Source organism: Gorilla gorilla, chromosome 13 (assembly GCF_029281585.2).
Source record: "Gorilla gorilla gorilla isolate KB3781 chromosome 13, NHGRI_mGorGor1-v2.1_pri, whole genome shotgun sequence".
Classification (NCBI taxonomy): domain Eukaryota; kingdom Metazoa; phylum Chordata; class Mammalia; order Primates; family Hominidae; genus Gorilla; species Gorilla gorilla.
Window position 1 is genome coordinate 130,148,352 of NC_073237.2, and position 18,903 is coordinate 130,167,254.

At 57.6% G+C, this 18,903-nt stretch overlaps 1 protein-coding gene across 12 annotated transcripts in view; it reads right to left on the reverse strand.

Moving 5' to 3' along the window:
* The window catches only part of VAV2 (vav guanine nucleotide exchange factor 2), a 230,131-nt gene that overhangs the window by 9,783 nt on the left and 201,445 nt on the right, over nt 1–18,903 (reverse strand). For 2 of the 12 annotated variants that reach the window (XM_055351475.2, XM_019034111.4), the window contains exons 13-26: nt 18,418–18,503; nt 17,514–17,646; nt 17,080–17,133; nt 16,383–16,397; nt 14,702–14,811; nt 13,251–13,352; nt 12,434–12,522; nt 9,568–9,584; nt 8,792–8,813; nt 7,657–7,784; nt 6,310–6,384; nt 4,945–4,997; nt 3,852–3,968; nt 316–403 (exon numbers count right to left, since the gene is read on the reverse strand). In XM_055351475.2, coding sequence (XP_055207450.2) covers nt 316–403; nt 3,852–3,968; nt 4,945–4,997; nt 6,310–6,384; nt 7,657–7,784; nt 8,792–8,813; nt 9,568–9,584; nt 12,434–12,522; nt 13,251–13,352; nt 14,702–14,811; nt 16,383–16,397; nt 17,080–17,133; nt 17,514–17,646; nt 18,418–18,503 — 1,089 coding nt within the window. The remainder of the gene's footprint in view (nt 1–315; nt 404–3,851; nt 3,969–4,944; nt 4,998–6,309; nt 6,385–7,656; nt 7,785–8,791; nt 8,814–9,567; nt 9,585–12,433; nt 12,523–13,250; nt 13,353–14,701; nt 14,812–16,382; nt 16,398–17,079; nt 17,134–17,513; nt 17,647–18,417; nt 18,504–18,903) is intronic. The other 10 variants (XM_055351474.2, XM_055351476.2, XM_063696847.1 and 7 more) reach the window with 6 other exon arrangements.

An 18,903-nucleotide genomic window follows, 5' to 3' on the forward strand; every position in this document is an offset into this window, starting at 1 on the left:
AGTTTCTGCTCTCGCAGGAGGATGGGCATGAGAGGAATCTGGGGCTGCTGGTGGCCTGGGCTGCCCCCGCCCCACCCCTGCACTGTTTACCAGGGTCAACCACCTTACTCAGGCTTTGGGGGTCAGAAGTCCCAATTCAGGAGGCTGGGACATAGCTCTAGCTGTCCTAGTGCCTTAAAAACCAATTCCCTAAATCTTTGCCACACTGGGAAGAATCAATCCTCACAGGAAACATGGCCACTCGCTCAGGGCCGGGAGGAAGCACCTGTCCCCTGTGGCTGGGGTGGGAGCCGGCCGGAGCCAGAAGTCACCTACCAGGAGGCTGTCGAATTTCTTGGCCTCTGTGATGTGGATCCAGTTGTCCTTCTCCACCACCTTGATGTGCTTCACCTCGTCATTGAACCTGAGCAAACACATGGCCCCGGCGGTCACCGCATGAGGGCCACACGGCCCCGGCGGTCACCGCATGAGGGCCACACGGCCCCGGCGGTCACCGCATGAGGGCCACACGGCCCCGGCGGTCACCGCATGAGGGCCACACGGCCCCGGCGGTCACCGCATGAGGGCCACACGGCCCCGGCGGTCACCGCATGAGGGCCACACGGCCCCGGCCCCCTTGGCAGCCAGGCTCATTCTGTGTTTGCTGCAGCAAAGCCCCTCGTCCCTGGCCCCCAGGGCCACTCCCTGTCAGCCCTGTCCTACCCCAGCCCTTCAGGCCACCAGCCCCAGACAGCTCCTGCCACCTGCCTGCCTGCCCTCCTTGCTCGTTTGGGGCCCGGAACCCCTGGCTGCTCAGCTCCCCGCCTCTCCTGGCCTCTAGCCCTGCTGAGGCCTCCTGTCCTGGGCTTCTGCTCATTTGCTTTTCGGCACCAGAAGCCTCTCCTCCTCCCTGTGGAGCAGCTGGGCCCAGCCCTGACATCTCCTGACATCCTTCCCTGCATGTCCACTTGGCCGGCCAGGCCTCGGGCCTGCTCCTCAGAGGTGCCGAGCGCAAGCCTGTCTGGGCCTCGGCACTGGCTGCTGCCCCTGCCAGACACTAACCTCCTTCTGTCCTCAAGGCCCCCTTATGTCCTCACGTCTCAATTCAAATGTGACCTTACAGAGGAGCCCCCATATCCCTCCCCTGAATGCTACCCAGCCCCTTGCCAGACAGACATCACAAGAAAACTACAGCCCAATGTCCCTAATGACTATGGATGCAGAAATCCTTAGCAAGCAGCTGGCAAACCAAATCTCTCTCCCATACAGTCAGGCGGCGTTTAACCAGGGAGACCTGTCCTGAGAGATGCAGACAGGTGCTTCCATCACTGTACGAACGGCACGCAGTGCATTTATGTAAGTCTGGATGGCATTGCCTACCGCACACCCCACACCTAGGCTGGACAGCAGAGCCTACTGCACACCCCACACATAGGCTGGACGGCAGAGCCTACCACGCACCCTATACCTAAGCTGAATGGTGGAGCCTAATGCACGCCCCACAACTAGGCTGGATGGCAGAGCCTACTGCACACCCCACACCTAGGCTGGATGGCAGAGCCTACTGCACACCCCACACCTAGGCTGGATGGCAGAGCCTACTGCACATCCCATACCTAGGCTGGATGGCAGAGCCTACTGCACACCCCACACCTAGGCTGGACAGCACAGCCTACTGCACACCCCATACCTAGGCTGGATGGTAAAGCCTACCACACACCCTATACCTAGCCTGGACGGCAGAGCCTACTGCACACCCCACACCTAGGCTGGATGGCAAAGCCTACTGCACACCCCACATGTAGGCTAGATGGCAGAGCCTACCACACACCCTATACCTAAGCTGAATGGTGGAGCCTACTGCACGCCCTACAACTAGGCTGGATGGCAGAGCCTACTGCACACCCTATACCTAGGCTGGACGGCACAGCCTACTGCATACCCCACACCTAGGCTGGATGGCAGAGCCTACTGCACACCCTATACCTAGGCTGGACGGCAGAGCCTACTGCACACCCTACATCTAGGCTGGATGGCAGAGCCTACCACACACCCCATACCTAGGCTGGACGGCAGAGCCTACTGCACACCCCATACCTAGGCTGGACGGCAGAGCCTACTGCACACCCCACACCTAGGCTGGACGGCAGAGCCTATTGCTCCCGGGCTACAGACCTACTGAATACTGTAGGCAGCTGTAACATGAGGTCAGCCTAGAAAAGGTATGGTAAAAACACAGTAGAAAAGATAAAAAACAGTACAGCTGTATGGGGCGCTTATCATGACTGGAGCTTGCAGGACTGGAAGTTGCTCTGGGTGAGCTGGAGAGTGGTGAGTGAATGTGAAGGCCTAGGACATTGCTGTGCACCACTGTAGACTTTAACAACGCTGGACACTGAGGCTACACTACATTTATTTTTAAAACATTCTTTCTTCAATTGTAAATTAACTTTATAAACTTCCTAATTTTTGTTAACTTTTTGAAGCTTGGGTAATAATACTTAGCTTAAAACACAAACATATTATACAGCTGTACAAAAATATTTTATTTCTTTGTATCCTTATTCTATAAGCTTTCCTCTGTTTTTTTTCTTTGTTGTTGTTTTTATTCCTATGACAACAATGCCTTCTTCTAGAATGTCTCCTGAAGGACGTGTCTGAGGCTGTTTTACAATTAAGTATTTTTTTGCTGAGTAGAAGGAGTATGCTCTAAAATAAAAAGCACTGTATAGTGAATCCATAAACCAGTAACACATTCATGTATTACGATGATCACATACTATGTATGTGCAGAATTGTTTGTCCTACGCTTCTATATGACTGGCAGCACTGTAGGTTTGTTTACACCAGCATAACCACACTCACATGAGTAATGGGCTGCGCTACGATGTCACCAGGCCATGGGAACATTTCAGCTCCATTATAATCTTATGGGACCACCACCACATATGGGGTCCCTCACAGACTGGAATGTCATTATGTGGCCGATGACTGTATTTATCTACATAAACCAGACACATAGCAAGGACTCCACACCACAACCCAGTGGGACATTCCAGGAATGCAAGGTTGGTTTAACATCTGGAAATCAGCTAATGTAATAAACAGTCATTAAACAAATGGTGGCCTGGCTGCCTGGTCCTCTGTGAGGCCTTCGTACAGCACCCATCTTGTTTCTCCCTGGATTTAATGTGCACCATGAGTGTGTGTGCCCTACCCCCAGCTCCTGGTTGGCAAGGCCCATCTTAGCCTCCTGCAGGCCAGGCACACAGAAGGCTTTCTGAGAATTTCTTTCAGGTGGGCAATGTCCCACCAGCTCAGTGCTTGGTGGGCTCCAGCCCATCAGGGTCTGTCTCTTGGAGAGTTAACTGCAGCCCCACAAGGAGGCGGCTCCCAGGGAGAGGGCATAGGGCAGGAGGATGCCCAGACTATGCCAAAGCCACAAGGCAGCAGTAGTCACAGGAGACACCCTCCTAGGCCCCTGGCTGCCTCAGAGCAGCATGACAGGTCCACTCTCTCAACCTGTGGGGCTGCTGGGAAATCCCTGAGCTCACACAGCATCTCACCCACCCACTTGTATCTGAACTTATCTGGTTCCCATAACCCAGAAATGTCCAACCCAGCCCACAGGGCAGCCAGGAGTGATGTAACCATGGACCATCTGTGCATGCCAGGGGTTCAGGCCCTGCCCAGCACACCTGTAGAGACCCCCTGACCCCTCAGCACCGCTTTCATCTCAATAATGCCCTCACTTGGCAACAGATGACATGTCCACCCCAACCCCACGAGCTCAGGACGTGGAGAGGATGGTGCTCTCCACTTCAGAACGGCATTGGGGGATGGGTCTCCTCGAGCCCACAGCCGCCACTTACTTGATGCTTATTGCAAAGCGCTCAGCCTCGGCAGGCCGCTCCCTGATCAGGTAGGTCCCGCTGGCGTGGGACTTGAGCAGGTTGTCCGTCTGCTGCCTCTCCATGTTACCTGCAAACCTACAGGAGGGGGCCAGGAGGAAACGAGAGCCGCAGTGAGGACAGTGTCTGAGGGGTGCCCAGCCCTCCGTGCGTGGCAGGCCACATGAAGTACTCTGTAGTCCTCATCTGAGAGCTCATCTCCTAATGAACCCAAGAGAACAGGCTGGGTCCCTATGAGCGGGGCACCACTGTGGATGGAGTCTGGCATCTGCCCCTTCCTACGGTGGGATACAGTGAGGCTCAGGACAGATCTTGAGAGGGGTTAAATAGAGGGGTGACTGTGGCCGCCAGCCAGTCCCACATGCTGTCTTCTGCTCTACAGACCCCAAGGGCCTGCCAGAGGAGTTCAGCGTATTCAGTAGATCCAATTTCTTTCCTAAAATATATTTTCACTATTTCAAAAGCAGTAAAGGCATAACTGCTTATGTGGATTTTTTTGGTAACACATTGGAGATTGCCAACATCCACGTCAGTTGAATTTTGAACAGATTTTGAAATGAAGCTCTTCCTGCCACCTGTACTGCAATGAAGCCCACCCTGAGAGGGCAAGGCAAGCTCTCTCCCAAAATCTGCTGCCACACTGTCAGGACAGTTGGGACTTCTGTGATTTCAAACAGCCTCACTGTTCCCACCAAGCAACTGTATTGTCAGTAAGTGGATTACACCTGTGGCCTCAAATATACCACTTTTATATAGTGCAGATAAAATTCAAAAAGGGTTTAATTCCCTGAAATATCTGAGCCAGTTGAGCTGTTTTAGAGAGGGTTAACAGCTGCCTACAGGAGAAGGACTCCCCCAGGCTCCTGGAGAGTTATAGGCCAGGAGGGAGAAGGCATTTGGGAGCCACTGGGCTCAGTGCCCTGGAGATGGCAACAGGCAGCCTGGGGCCTCCACCCTGCTGGGCCGCTTACAGGCACCACCCAGACCCGGCGGGCATGCCACCATAACAAAGAGGCCACCAGATGCCCATGTCTGCAGCCCACGATCCACTCACCAGGGGTATGCAGTGTAGTCGATCTCCCGGGATGGCGGCCGGCTGATGGGCGGCTGGTGGCAGAGCACAAGAGTGTTAACGTCTCCCCAGGGCCACTCACAGAGCAGGGCTCAGAGGGGGTCATTGTCAGTGACCTAACCCCCAGGCCCAGCATTGGCTGCCCTGGACGGAACTGTCTGTGGACTTAGCCCCAGCGCCCCTGGCCTGGGAGGTGCCCAAGGGTCGTGGCCAGGACAACCTCATCTCTGAGTAGATGCCCCGTGGGTCTGATGGAACAGATGTCGGCATAGCCACCAGCTAACACTGACTTGATCCCCTGGGACAGCAAGGACCGAAGGTGCGGGAAGTTTTCAGCCAGTGGATGTGAGCACACCCACAGCCAAGCTCCCTGCTTCAGAGGTCTGGAAACCGCGGGGTGGGGGTGTGGTGGTGGCCACACTCAGGCAGGTGCTGCCACTCCAGTGAGCAGGTAGCGCTCCCTCCCTGGCTACAGCCCCCCACCCTGGCCTCACTGGGCCACAGGCCGGGCACAGCCTCAGAGACTACCTCTTCCCTCGCACCCTATTCACCATGCAGATGGGGAAACTGAGACCTGGGGAAGGGAAGGAACCTGCCCCAGGCCACCTAGTGAGTTTGTGACCCTTGTCCTCCCCTGCCGCCTGGTCCCCTTGGTCACGCAAAGTGCCCTAAGTGCTGAGCACCTGCCCTTTCAGCAGAGGTAGCACACAGGCGGACGGGACTGGGGCTGGGGTGGGGGGCACCGGGGCTGCTGCAGTGGGGTTGGGAACCCACCCCTGCACCTTCAGAGGTTCCACGCTCTCACTCTGAGCTGTCCTTTCGGGGTGGAGGTGGGGTAACTCATTTACTCAAGGCTGCCTGCTGCCTTTCATCACAGAGCCGAGAATTCGCTCCATATCCCTCAGATGAAAGAAATGCCATATTGCCTCTGTTTTAAATAGCATAAAGTCTAGCTTTGACTCCTTATGTTTGAGGGGAGCCTTTTTTTCTCTCTAAGGCTGCGCAATAGTCCAAGAGATCTTATAGAGTCCCCGAAATCTGGTGAAAGGCAGCTGGCTGGTCTTCACCCCATTACAGCTGCTGCAGAAATGCCTGTTTTGGTGTTTCTAAAACCACAACGAAACGACACCCGATCGGCTGAGCCCTTTAAACAGAGGAGAGCGTGCTGCCCCACAGCCCCCCACCCATCTTCTCTCTGGGCTCCAGCTCCAGGAAGCAGCTCACAGCAGCCTAAATTTAGCAAGGATGTCCTGAACAAGCCAAAAATGTCCACGTGAGGAGGCAGCTCCCAGAACCCTCAGCACCCAGGCCACCGTGCTCCAGAAGCTTCTGTGGGAAAGGACTCACCCTTCCATCCACAGGGCAGGGCTTCACAGATGAGCTGGGGAAATACCCTGACTTCCTGGTTTGCACCAGACGACCCTGGCAGAGGAAAGAGATGGTTAGGACAAGGGGGCCGAGCCTGGCCTATGGGAGTGTGGGGCCATTTAGACGGACTCAGCGTATGCCAATCCCGCTCCTGGAGGGTGGGAGAGCCAATGTCTTCTTTCCCAACCTCAGCTGACCCGGCAGCCAGTTAGGGCAGGGAGGCGCAGGGCCTCCCACCCTAGACATGAGAGCACTAAGGCCTGGCACAGCACCAAAGCACCTCCGCAAGGGCCCCCAAGAAGCTGGCAGCCCTGGTCATACCCGGGGAGGGACAGAGCAGGACTGATACTCTGCACAGCTCAGATGGCCTTTTACACCCTCTGAACCTCCTGTTACATGAATGTAGGGTCTGGTACAAGAAATCCATCACCGAGTATGGACTGATAATGACCATGACAAAATGACCACAGCATCATTGTAACCTGAACATTAACAAACATTCGGCTCTAATGTCAGCTCCCGCGGGAAGCTACCTTGCTGGGCTAAGTGCCCTCGAGGCCCCGTGGCGCTCTGCTAACCTGTGGGTCTTGGGGCTCCCTTGAGCACTGGGGCTTGGTAGAGGGGCCGAGGACTGGGGGTCTGAGTCCTTGGCTCAGACGCCCGGGTGCCAGCATGCTCAACGACATGGGGTCTCAGCGTGTCAAGAGAAGGGCAAATGTGCCCAGAACCCTTTACAGCCTAGCCATCTGCTGAAGGTGGGGATGAACGCCCACAAAGGTCCCCACTCTGTGGGCCTTGGAAACAGAGCAGCACATTCCTGGCTCAGAACCATAAACGACATCACGATGACAACATCTGTGCCCACCTGGGGAAGGAGCGAACCTGCCCGCTCACCCCACGATCATGCGAAGGTTGCTGGCCTGAACTGAGGTAGGGGTGGGGAGGAGGGTGGGCATGGCATGGCCAGGGCAGAAGCCTGAGGGCCTAGGAGACACAACAGAGGCAGGAAGGACAGAGGCCAATGGAGAAAGGCCTTGGGTGCCAGGGCAGGAGGGCCTCTCCCGGGAAGGGACGCTGCATCGCCTACCATGTCAAAGCAAACACCCGGGGAGCCCAAGCTAAGGTTCCCAAGAATGCATGCCATGGCGCAGAACGGGGCACTGAGGCAGGAGACGCCTTGCTAGCCCCCCTGTGCCTCCTCCTCCCTGGTGGTCTCTCACCCCTCTGCCTCTGCCTGGGGATGTGCGGGACTTTATGCTTCTGCCCCAGGGAGCAGGGAGGAGCCGGAGCCGGGGACCCTCGACACTCCCGGGCCCCAGGACCCACCTCCCACCACGGAGACTCAGGGTCGCCCCTCAGCAGCTCAAGCACGTCGCCCGTCTGGAAGGTCAGCACAGGCTTCCCGGGAGGGGCTGGGGTGCCATGGTAATTCTGCACGGCCACCATCTTGGGACCTGCAAAGGATAGGACAGCTCACTCGGTGACTGACTTGGCCCCGGCCCGCAGCCCACCCCATCACCAAGCTCGGCCTTCCCCAGCACACACAGCCTTGCGCCTGCATCTCCCTTCCCTAAATCCTTCCCATAAGCCTCGTGTCTTTTTGATAAATATCATAATTATTTATGCAATAGACAGATTCAGGGGTCATCATGGAACAGCAACTTATTTTCAGATGGCACTTTGTGTTTTCTTCCAAACACCCTTCAGATCTGTGGCCCACAGGCAGCTGTGCGGGGCAGAAGACGGGGGAATCCCTCGTGTCAGAGACGGGCGACGGGTCAGCAGGCCCAGCAGCTTGCCCAAGGCCACAGAGCTCACAGAGGTGCTCTGGGCCTGAAATGGGGGTCCTGGCTGTGCCCCCAGGGAATGTGGAGGCTGCTCTTAGACAAGCCTTGCTCTGACCCAGCCCTGCCTGTAGCTCTCAAGGAGCCCAGGGCTCTCCCAGCCCAGCTCCCGCCTGGCCCCAGCAGCAGCGGCGTTTTTCATCTTTTGTCCTCTGCCGATGAGGGTGAGGCTGTACTGAGCACTGCCTGGACTGCACTCAAGTTTGCAGAGAACACGATGCTTTTTACGCTGTGTCTAGAAGCACGTTTCCATTAAGCAACCCGCAGCAAGGCAGGAAGCGGACAGAGAACGTGGTGGGAGAACAGCAGCGCCTTTTGATCTCAGGTCTCTGGCTGCAGTTCGGTGGCCCTCCCCGGCTAGAAGGCCCTTGCTCCTCTGCAGGCTGGGTCCTGTCCCTACAGCCTGGTGCTGCCTTATCAGAAACAGAGCCACCTCCCAAGGAGGTGCCATAGAGGCCGGAGAGGCAGGAGGGAGGGGGCCCAGACGGCAGCATCCAGGAGCCTGGACCGTCTGGTGGCTGGGCAGACCTGGCCATCACCACACCCAGGCCCTGGCTCAGCTCCCAGGTGATGGCTGACATGGGTGATAGCAGAGGGCCCAGGTCCAGAAGACTCACCTGGTCCCGCTCCGGAGGCGTCCTGTGAGGACAAGGACAGAACACAGAGATGAGGGAAGGCTGCTCTTTGACTGTGGCCCATGCATCAACCCACCCCGCCCTCCCTGTCCCCACTAGTTCCTAGATAGAGGGGTCAAGGCAGGAGCAGGGGAGGAGAAGGACACTGTTCCCTATGGGACGCCCCCACCCTGGCAATATACTTCACCTCTGTGCACCTCCACTCCTGGAAGGTCTGTGCCCTTCCCTCTTCCACTCCTTACCACGGGCCCCCACCTCCTCCAGGAAGCCTGCCCTGACCACCCACTCTGAGCCTGGGCTTTGTGGTGTCCATCTGGGACACACAGTGCCAAATACGACTAAGTTTCCATCCTCCATGGAGGCTGGTTCATGTGGACCCCATAGCTTGAGGGGCACACGAAGCCCCTGGAAGTGACTCCATCCCCACATCAGCTAAACAGAGGGCTCTGAGCCAACTGGGGGGCTCGGGGGCAGGAGGGCTGGTGCAGGTCCCAGAGCTGTACCCATAGCCGCGAGCAGCCACCGGGCAAGGGAATGAGGGGGGCAGCTGGGATAGGAAGACACCGCTGGGGCCCCTAGGAGGACTCTAATGACACCCACCAAGGAAAGCAGAGGCATCTTGTGACCAAAAGTGGCTCATCCAAGCCGGTGTGGCCCCATGAGTGGTGAGAGGCAGACAATTGGGTCTTTCTGGCTCTGCGCACACAGGGATGTGGCGGGGGTGGGGCAGAGGGAGGGGAAACACTCTGGGGACTTACCAGATCTGCAGGAGAAGCTGGAAAGGAAGCAGGTCAGGTGTTAGAGGAGAGGCCACCGACGCCAAGGCCCCGTGCAGCTCTCACTCACACCGACCCGAGCCTCTGGGCCGAGCTTAAGATGGTAAGTGAGCCAAGCTACAAAGTGGTCTGTTTTGGACATGGATCATGGACACGCAGGTCCGAGCTCATGGCTGTGAAAGCCTCTCAGTTACTTCTGGCAGCAAATTCTGAGCTCTGGCTTTAGGGGGCCCATGGGAGAACTTGGACTGGGTAATAGACCTGAGCTGGCAAAAAGGTTATCCCGCCTGGGCCACCTCTTTTGAATGGCGGCAGCTGCCTGGATCATGGGGTGATACCTGGCACTCAAAGGGGAGATTTCCACAATCGCTTAGTGATGCCTGCTGGGGCACGTGATGAGGAGGCACTGGTACGCATGCTACCTGCCACAATCGCTTAGTGATGCCTGCTGGGGCAAGTGATGAGGAGGCATTGGTACGCATGCTACCTGCCACAATCGCTTAGTGATGCCTGCTGGGGCAAGTGATGAGGAAGCATTGGTATGCATGCTACCTGCTTGCCATCCTCAGCTCAGACACCCAGGTGCCAACATGCTCAAGGACACAAGACCTTAGGTGCCAAGAGAGCCAATGTTCCCAAGGCCCTTTAGGGCCCAGCCATCTGCCAAGGTGGCTGCCACCTACCACCAGAGGAGGTAAGGAGGCAAGGAGCCCAACAGCTCACACACATCGCTGACGTGACCTCCACACCACCCAGCACTTACAGTGCAGACGGCTCTGGGCAGACAGAGGTATCCACAGACACCACAGAACAGGTTCCAGCTCAGTGGGCAGGGGTCGGGGGTGGGGGGCAGCTGGACAGCAGCAATGACTGTGCCTGATGGGGGCTTCCCACAGGAAAGGCTCTCAGGAGAGGCCAGCATCTCTCTGGGACATCTCGGCCCCCATGGGCAGCAAACAGCTAAACCAGCCTTGGCAGAGCCCAGGGGTGAAGGCTACAATGGTCAAAGGAACACTTCCCAGAGCCAAACCCCAGAGCAAAGGTAGAAGCCTGGATCAGAGGGAAGGCAGCTTGGACACTGTTAAGGGAAAAATGGCTACAAGTGGCAAGGACAGCGTCCCCCAGCAGAGGGATGAGAAGGGGGGCAAGGACACAGGCCCCTGGGGAGAATGGAGCTGGTGCCAGCCAAGGCGCTGCCAGGACATGGGAGAATGCAGACAGCAATGCTGGCTTCCAAAAGACCTGCAGTTGCCTATCTGGTGGGACCCCAACTACAACATACTAAGAAAAATTCAAAACCATACAGAGATGGGGTGGGCGGGTGTGCACGTCTGCAGAAAGCAGGACAGTGCTTGGGGCCTCGTGGCAGCTGGCTTTGCCTGGGGATAGGAGGAGTAGTTTTTCTCTCCTCCTTTACACTTCTCTACATTTTCCAAATTTCCTATGGAAAATCAGTAATTAATAATCAGGGGGGGAAAACAGAAAAATTACAAAAAAAGAAAACTTGGAAGGAAATATACCGAAACATTGCCTTTCATCATTTCTAGGTAAGTTCACAGGTGATACTTTCTTTAAAATTTCATTTCTTTTTCTTTTCTCCAAATTTTTGATAAGTAAACATATTACCTTTAGAATCAGAGAAAGCAAAAAAAGATTCTAAGTAGCTGCAGCCATCGTCTGGGGACAAGCGACCACGAGAGGGCAGTATTGATGGGCACAGCTGAAAAGCTGCGTTCAGGCCACAGGCTGCCTGCGGAATCCTCCAGCACTAACTCCAGGGCCTGCGGGATCCTGTGCACAGCTAGGGGGCTGCATTGGGCCTGTGATGGGGACAAGGGGGTCTGGGCTGACCTTCTGGCCCTCTCCCCCGGTTAGGGTACTGGGCTGGCACTCACAGTAAATGGTGAATTAACTATTGATCTAAAGTCACAGCTCAAAATGTATTCTGGGCAATGGCGTCTCTGGGTGACAAGCTGGCCTGACTTGTTTTTCTGCCTTAAGACACTTTCAGGAGGCCCAAGGAGACAAGACCCAGAGACTCGGCCTGGGGTCACCGGGGGCTCTTTGTTGAACAGAAGCTCCGCTAATAAGTGTAGACAAATTGCTGAAAGTTTCAAGCCTCAGGTTCTGGGGCTGATGATGGAGGTGACATCCTGATGTCTGAAACCTCTCAGGAGAGAACCGTCTCAGGCTTTGCACTGCTGTCCAGCTGCCCTGAGCTGGACACAACCCCAAATGTATGCCCCCGACCCAAAATGCTTCAGAGGAGCCTCCAGGGCGCATCCCTGCCTCTGCCCACTGCCAGCCTGGCTCAGTCCTCTCCCCTCCCTGAGCCTCAAGCTTCCCTAAATGGGCATGAACAGAAGGGAACCACTGTAAGTGCCATGTGTGTATGCGTGCATGTGTGTGTGTGTCTGAACCATTTACTAACATGGCTATAGCTACTGATGGCCAGGCCTCACCCGCCGGGAGAACCCAGGGTGACCGGTGTTTCTGTGATGAGAAACCTTCATGCACCTGTTGAGAATGTTCTGTGCCGTGTTTGGGGGTGGAGATTCTAGAAGCTTCCTCCTGGAGTGGGGCAGGGGATGCAGGAGATGGGGAGGGGTCCTCAAGTACCCATTAGGAGAGAGGGCTTAGAATGGAATTCATCCCGGCTGTGTCTCCTGATAAGTGTGTGACGTGCGGCAGGCGTCTGGTGTCTGCCCTGGGGCACGTGAGCACTGGTGTCCTCATCTGGTCGCTGCCCCGTGGGAGACGGTGCCCGAGGCCCGTACCCAGGTGGTAGAGGGCAGAAGTGAGCAGGCGTGGCCAGGGACTGGGGTGGGGGGCTGAGGGGGGTACTCACTGAACTTGCAGGGAGGTATCACTTCCAGGCACTCCTTGTGTGCCCCGACGCCACACTTGGTACACATGTATCCCTGGTAGAAGGTGCCCCTGCACAGGGGAGGGCAGGAGGTGAGGTCGAGGCTGGGGCCGGCTCCTCATGCCTCTCTGCCAAGGTCAAGGCCCTTGTCCCCACCCAGGCTCACCTGGCTGGCTGTCTCCCAGCACACACATCCCCTCATAGCCCTGAGTATCCAGGACCCTCCCTTACCAGGCAGCCTGACACCTGCTTTCCCCTACCTCCACCAGCCTGCCTCCCTGCCCCACACAGCATCCCGGGCACCCAGGAACAATCACCTCCCGGCTAGATCTGAAACTCCAAGGGCTTGGCTGGGCCTTTTTTTTTTTTTTTTTTTTTTTGGAGACAGGGTCTCACTCTGTCACCCAGGCTGGAGCGCAGTGGCGACATCACAGCTCACTGGAGGCTCAATCTCCAGGACTTATTCAATTCTCCCACATCAGCCTCCCGAGTAGCTGGGGCCACAGGTGCAGGCCAACACACCTGGCTGACTTTTGTATTTTTTGTACAGACAGAGTTTTGCCATGTTGCCAGGCTGGTCCTGAACTACTGGGCTCAAGCGATTCGCCTGCCTCAGCCTCCCAAAGTGCTGAGACTTGAGCCACCATGCCTGGCACGGGCCTGACTCTTGTGGGGTATACTCCCTTAACCCCTCAGGGCCTCCCACAGGGAACATGGGACAGATAGAACACTAAGCTCTCTCAGGGGCCTGGGCTGGGCGTGGAGCGAGGTGAGGGCTGTAGCAGGCGGTTTCCCACACCTGAGGAACATTTTGCAGGCTTTGCAGTTGGTGGTCTTGTCAAACGTGTACATCTGGAAACTGTGGTGGTTGGCATTGGCTTTGTCTGGCTTGATGTTTGACCTGGCAGGAGGGGAAGAGAGCAGACGCTACACCCACTGGATTCCCCGAGCCCCATCATGTGGCCATCCTGGGAACCAGCTGGGCTCCGGACCCAGGCTGTGCAGAATCCGAGAGGGCCTGGACTCCAAGCCTGGCTCTGCCCGCAACATGGGGCAGACTCAGGGCCCAGACTCCCTGCTGGTAGAAGGCAGGTCAGAGAAGAAGCTTTAACACTGCTGCACTGGCCTGAGAGAACCTTCCACATGGGGACGGTGGTCTAAGGTCCTGACTGGGATTGGATGTGGGCAGGTGTGGGTATTTGTTAAAACTCAGAAAACATATACTTGTTTGCCTCATTGGATATAAGCTTGAAATTTCAGAAGCTAAACAAATATTGGGCCCCCTGAGGTACTTAGGGGGGCTGCACTGGTGTGCAATTCACTTTGACACAGACCCGCTGTTGGATGGCTGGGGTGGGGTGGGGTGATGCGGATGGCGGCGGCGTGGTGAGAAGACGGCTATTCACCATCACGTCGCTTCAGCTTCCATGAACACTTGAACTTTTGCACAATAGGATGTTGGGGAGAAAATTACAGGCCATGGAAAGCGAGTGGCCGAAGAGAAGATGCCCCAGGCCTCCCCCACAGAGCCTGGGTGCAAACCAGCTGGCTGCATCTATTCCCACGAGCCAGGCCCTGGCCCTGCTGTGTCCAATGATTCCCTTTCGATCCTCCCAAAAAGGCCAGAACACAGGCCTTCCCCTCTCCATTTCACCAGAGGAAACGGTCAGAGAGGTGAGTGCACCTGCCTGCAGGCCCCAGCTCACCTGCCCGCAGAGCTCAAGCACAGACAACCCTGCTGGCCCTCCAGGGTCCGTGTTCCGGGAACCCGCTCATCATCTTTCTCTGTCTCACATATCTAGAATATGAGTCCTCTTGGATCTCACAGAAAAATAGTTCTGTGGCTTCAAAAACAGGTGCCAAGCCACCAGCCCGTAAGACCCTGAAGACTGGGGTCACCAGGAATCCTCTGGCATCATGGCCACTCCCAGCCGGTCACTGCTCTGTGGGCCAGGCGTGCCAGGCTCAGGCTCAAGGGTGGGATGGCTCATTCCAGCAGGACAGCGGAGCCTGCCTGGGACAGGCTGTGGCAGAGGGAGAGCCCTCTCACTCTGGATCGATTGTTAAAGAGGATGTCACTGCTTGAGGCTGGCGTCCCAGGGGTGATGGAGGTTGTCTGTGTCCCTGATGTTCCAACTTTGCCTCCCACCGCCCCTGGTCTGAGAGGAACCACAGACACAATCCACCTGGGCTTCCACCCCCATACAACTCATCTGCCAGGGACCTGGGGGCTGCTGCCCTGGAACTCACATGGCCATCTCAAACTGCTCCATCCACTTCCTCTTCATATCTTCTGTTTTGCAGAAAAACTGGAAGCCCTGCTTTCCTTGAAGGTGAATTAGGTAGAAGCCGTAGGACCACTGCGGGGGGGAGAGGGGCCATGCTTGCAACAGACACGGCTTCAGACATCCTGGCACATGTCCACGTGTACTCTCGCCTGTGCAGTATGTGCACGTGTGTATATGCATACGTGCACAGGTGCCTGTGCCTGTGTGAACACATGTTCTCACGAGTGTACCTGCACTCTTGCCCATGCTGTATGTGCACACATGTGCCTCTGTATGCATGCATGTATAGCTGTGTGCCCATACCCTCACATGAGAATACATATGCGCTTGTGCCTTCACCTCTGCATGCATACTAGTGTGCTCCTGCGTGCATGGGTGTGCATCTGTACCTGCACGTGTGTCTATGCGTGTGCACCTGTGCATGAGTGTGCCCAGTGCTGTGAGCATGTGCACACACACACTTGTATCTGTCCCTGCAGGTACACACATGTCCTAACACGTATGATGCACGTGCACCCATGCTGTGTGAGCTCTCCTGTGGGAGCTCTCCTGTGGGTGCTCTCCCGTGGGTGCTCTCCCGTGGGTGCTCTCCCGTGGGAGCTCTCCCGTGGGTGCTCTCCCGTGGGTGCTCTCCCGTGGGAGCTCTCCCGTGGGTGCTCTCCCGTGGGTGCTCTCCCGTGGGAGCTCTCCCGTGGGTGCTCTCCCGTGGGTGCGCTCCCGTGGGTGCTCTCCCGTGGGAGCTCTCCTGTGGGTGCTCTCCTGTGGGAGCTCTCCTGTGGGTGCTCTCCTGTGGGTGCACACACACATGCCTGAGCAGGTCTGCACTCCTGCCTGCGCCCATGTGCAAGGATGCTCCAGCGAGTGCATATGTAGATGCATGTTAAGCGGGGGCAGGATCCCAGGAAGGATGAGCGCAGGGCCCCACCCAGGGCCCCTCCACGAGGCCTGACCACCCACTTTCACTTCCTAAATGTGACGCTAAAAAAAAACCTCACTTCTCTGAAGTAGAACAGTAACAACAAAAAGGCAGGGAACAGCCATGGGCCTGGGGCACCCTCCATGAAGCCATCCCCGACTGAGCAACCCACAACTGCCCCCTTCCCTGCCTCCCCTTCGGCCACCCCACAGGCCTCGCCGTCTCTCCGAGCTCTTGGACAAAGGGCTTTCAAAGTGGTCCAGAAAAAAGAGTTTGGCAAATAGGAGCCTACTGGGTTAGAAAAGATGGCGGGAAAGAGGAACGAAGGGAGGGATGGAGAGGGGAAGCGTGGAGAGGGGATGGGAGGAGGAAAGAAACAAGGAAAGAGAGAGGAAAAGGGGAGAAAGAGGGAGGGAGGAGGGAGAGAACACAGAAAAACAAAAAGGATGATGGAGAGCTGAAGAGAGACCAGGAAACGCCAGCCTCTGACCCCGAGCTCCAGGGACTGAGGATCACAGAGTTTTCTTTTCACACTGTCTTAGCGGGCAAGCCTTTCATCATGAATAGAAATCATTTCATCATCAGGAAAGGGAGTGGAGGACGAAGGACCAAGAAAACCCTGAGCCCAGCCCCTCAGGCCCCTGGGTCCCCTGGCTCCGGGCAGAAGTGCCAGCACCAGGCTGGGATGATTGAGGCAGGTGGGAGGACCTGGGCGCTAGGTGCTTACCATTTTCCCGTGAGACTGGGAAGCATGAGGAGAGGAGAGGAAGGGGAAGACAGTCAGTGAGAGGCTCGGCCTGGCCCTCTGGTGGGTGCCACAGTGTGGGGGCACCAGGAGTCCTGGCAGGTGGGACACCCCCCAGTGCCCAGGCTGGGGGTGGGGTGATCAGCGGGGAAAGGAATTTCTTCCCAGAGTGTTAGGTGCTGGTGGCAGAACTGCCTCATGGACCCCAGTTACTTGTTTTGGGTATCAGGGCAGGGAGGGTCACCCTCAACAGCTCATCCAGTCTGCACTTGCTGGGTCTGGACGAGGGCTACACTGCCAGCCCTGGAGGCCAGGGACTGGACTTTCGGAACAAGGGCTCCTGACCCCCGCCCCCCACCCCACCAGGGCTGCACACGGTAGGTGCTCAAGTGCCATGGGCAGAAGCCTCAGCTGAAGCAGGACTGAACCAGACAGCCAGCCAGCAATAGCCCTATAGCCATGGTCCTGCCCCACAGCAGCTTCGGCCCCGTCCCTGTAGCCCTGGCCCCACCCCCTGGCAGCCACAGGCCCACCTCTGCAGTCCTGGCCCCGCCCCAGCAGCCACAGGCCCCGCCCCAGCAGCCACAGGCCCCACCCCTGCAGCCCTGGCCCCACCCCAGCAGCCACAGGCCCCAGCCAGCTACATGTAGAGTCTTGGACAAGCCACAGCCAGACCTACCCACAGCCCTCCTCCAAGCACCGCAGGGTGGGACGGGAGAGGAAAGCCTGCTTGCTACAAGGGACAACATGGGCTAGAGTCAGGCTGGCCGGATGGAAAGCCAAGGTTGAAAGTCCCACCCTCACTAGAGGCCTTGGGCAGGCCTTTCCCCTATGCTTCAGTCGCCTCACTGGGGAGTGGGATTCTGGTCTTGCCCACCTTTCTGGGGGGCGCTGGGCCCGGCGAGGAGCAGGCCTGCTATGAGCAGTGGTCACGACGGCGAGGTAGTGACTCAGAGAGGAGCCTTCCTGCAGAGCGGAGACGCCCACCCCAACCCACCCGGCCAGCATCAGCGGCTGACTTAGAGTCCCCTTCCCCTGGGGTCTGGAACCCAGTGCCTCTCTCCAGGCCACCCCCACGTTCCTGGGTAGCAGGGGGGACCCGGAGGGCCCCACCTTCTTGACGTCCTTGTTGTTCATGGGGTCGTCGGTCATCTTGTGGAACAGCAGCTCGATGATCTCCTTGAGCTCGTAGCTGTAGCCCTTCCGCTTGCAGACGATGACCACCTTGTCAAACAGGAACAAGTACCTGGGCCAGGCAGCGCAGCGGGGGATCAGCACCCCAGCACTGTGTGCTCTGCTCCGAGGAGGTGGCAGGAGCTGAGCCTGAGGCTCTGGCACGCGGCTCCCTCTCCGGGCGAGCCCTGCCCTCACCTGGCTCACCAGGCTAATGCTGAGCCTCGGTCAGGTCTCGGCTGTTCCCACACTGCTTCTCCAGGAAGCCTTCCTTGGCTCCCTACCCCCGTGACTGAGGCTGTGCCAGGAGCCCTTCAAGGGGCTCCTGCATCCCCCACGCTGGCCTCCCACGCAGCACTGACCCCCGACGGCCACTCCCAGTTGATCCCGCGCTGGACTGGGAGCCTCAAGAGGGCGGGACCCAGATCTGCTGTGACCCCTGCCCCAGCACACAGTAGGTGCACAAGGAGGGCCCTGGACAAGCCTGGGCCACCGTGCCCCTGGACACTCTCCTGCAGTCATTTGGCAAAGAGCCCATCCGACCACTCTGGGCCTGTCTTGGGTTCCTGGAGGCTGAGCATTGGCAGTGAGGGGCCTGGCCCTCATCTTTGGCTGCCCCAGCCCAGCCTGGTGCCCGCCACGGGCACAAAAGCCCCACTGCTGTGGCGCCCGCTCGCTGACGAGAAGGAAGGAAGCAATTAAAACTGAACAACACAAAGCCACCGCCAGGCAGTTCTTTCCACAGGAAGGCCTGGCTTCCAGAGCCACTTAGGAGTGGCTCCCTGGGAGGGAGAGCCAGACCCTGGCGGGACACCACCCAGCCCACAACGCGCGCCCCGCTCACCTGTCCTGCTTGGTGTGGTTGACTATGGACCGGACTTTCAGTTCCCCGTCAATCTTTGGTCTTCCAAATTCCTCCAGTTTCACTTGCTGGGAAGAAGGAGAGGGGCCGTCAGCCGGGGCTGGAGCAGCCCCAGTTCTCCTGACCGCACGGGCAGGGCAGACTGTCGTGCACCCAAGGGAACTCCCCACAGGCAGCAGAGGCGGGACGAAGGGAAACAGCCCCTGTGGCTCCCAGCTGGTGCTCAGGATGGACAAGGGAGGGTGCAGAAGACCGGGAAGGGACCGGGCCTGGCAGCTTCTCTCCCTTTCCTGGCCAGCCCCGCCAAGGGGCTCCCTTCAGCTCTGGGGACAAAGGGCGATTGACGGTGCCGGTTGTGTTCACAGAGGCCGCCGCTGTGTGGAGCCCCAAGCGGGACCCGGTCGGAAAAGCCAGAAGCCCAAGCCCCACGTTCAGGAGAGAACAAACAGCGCCTATCTGCTGCAGGGC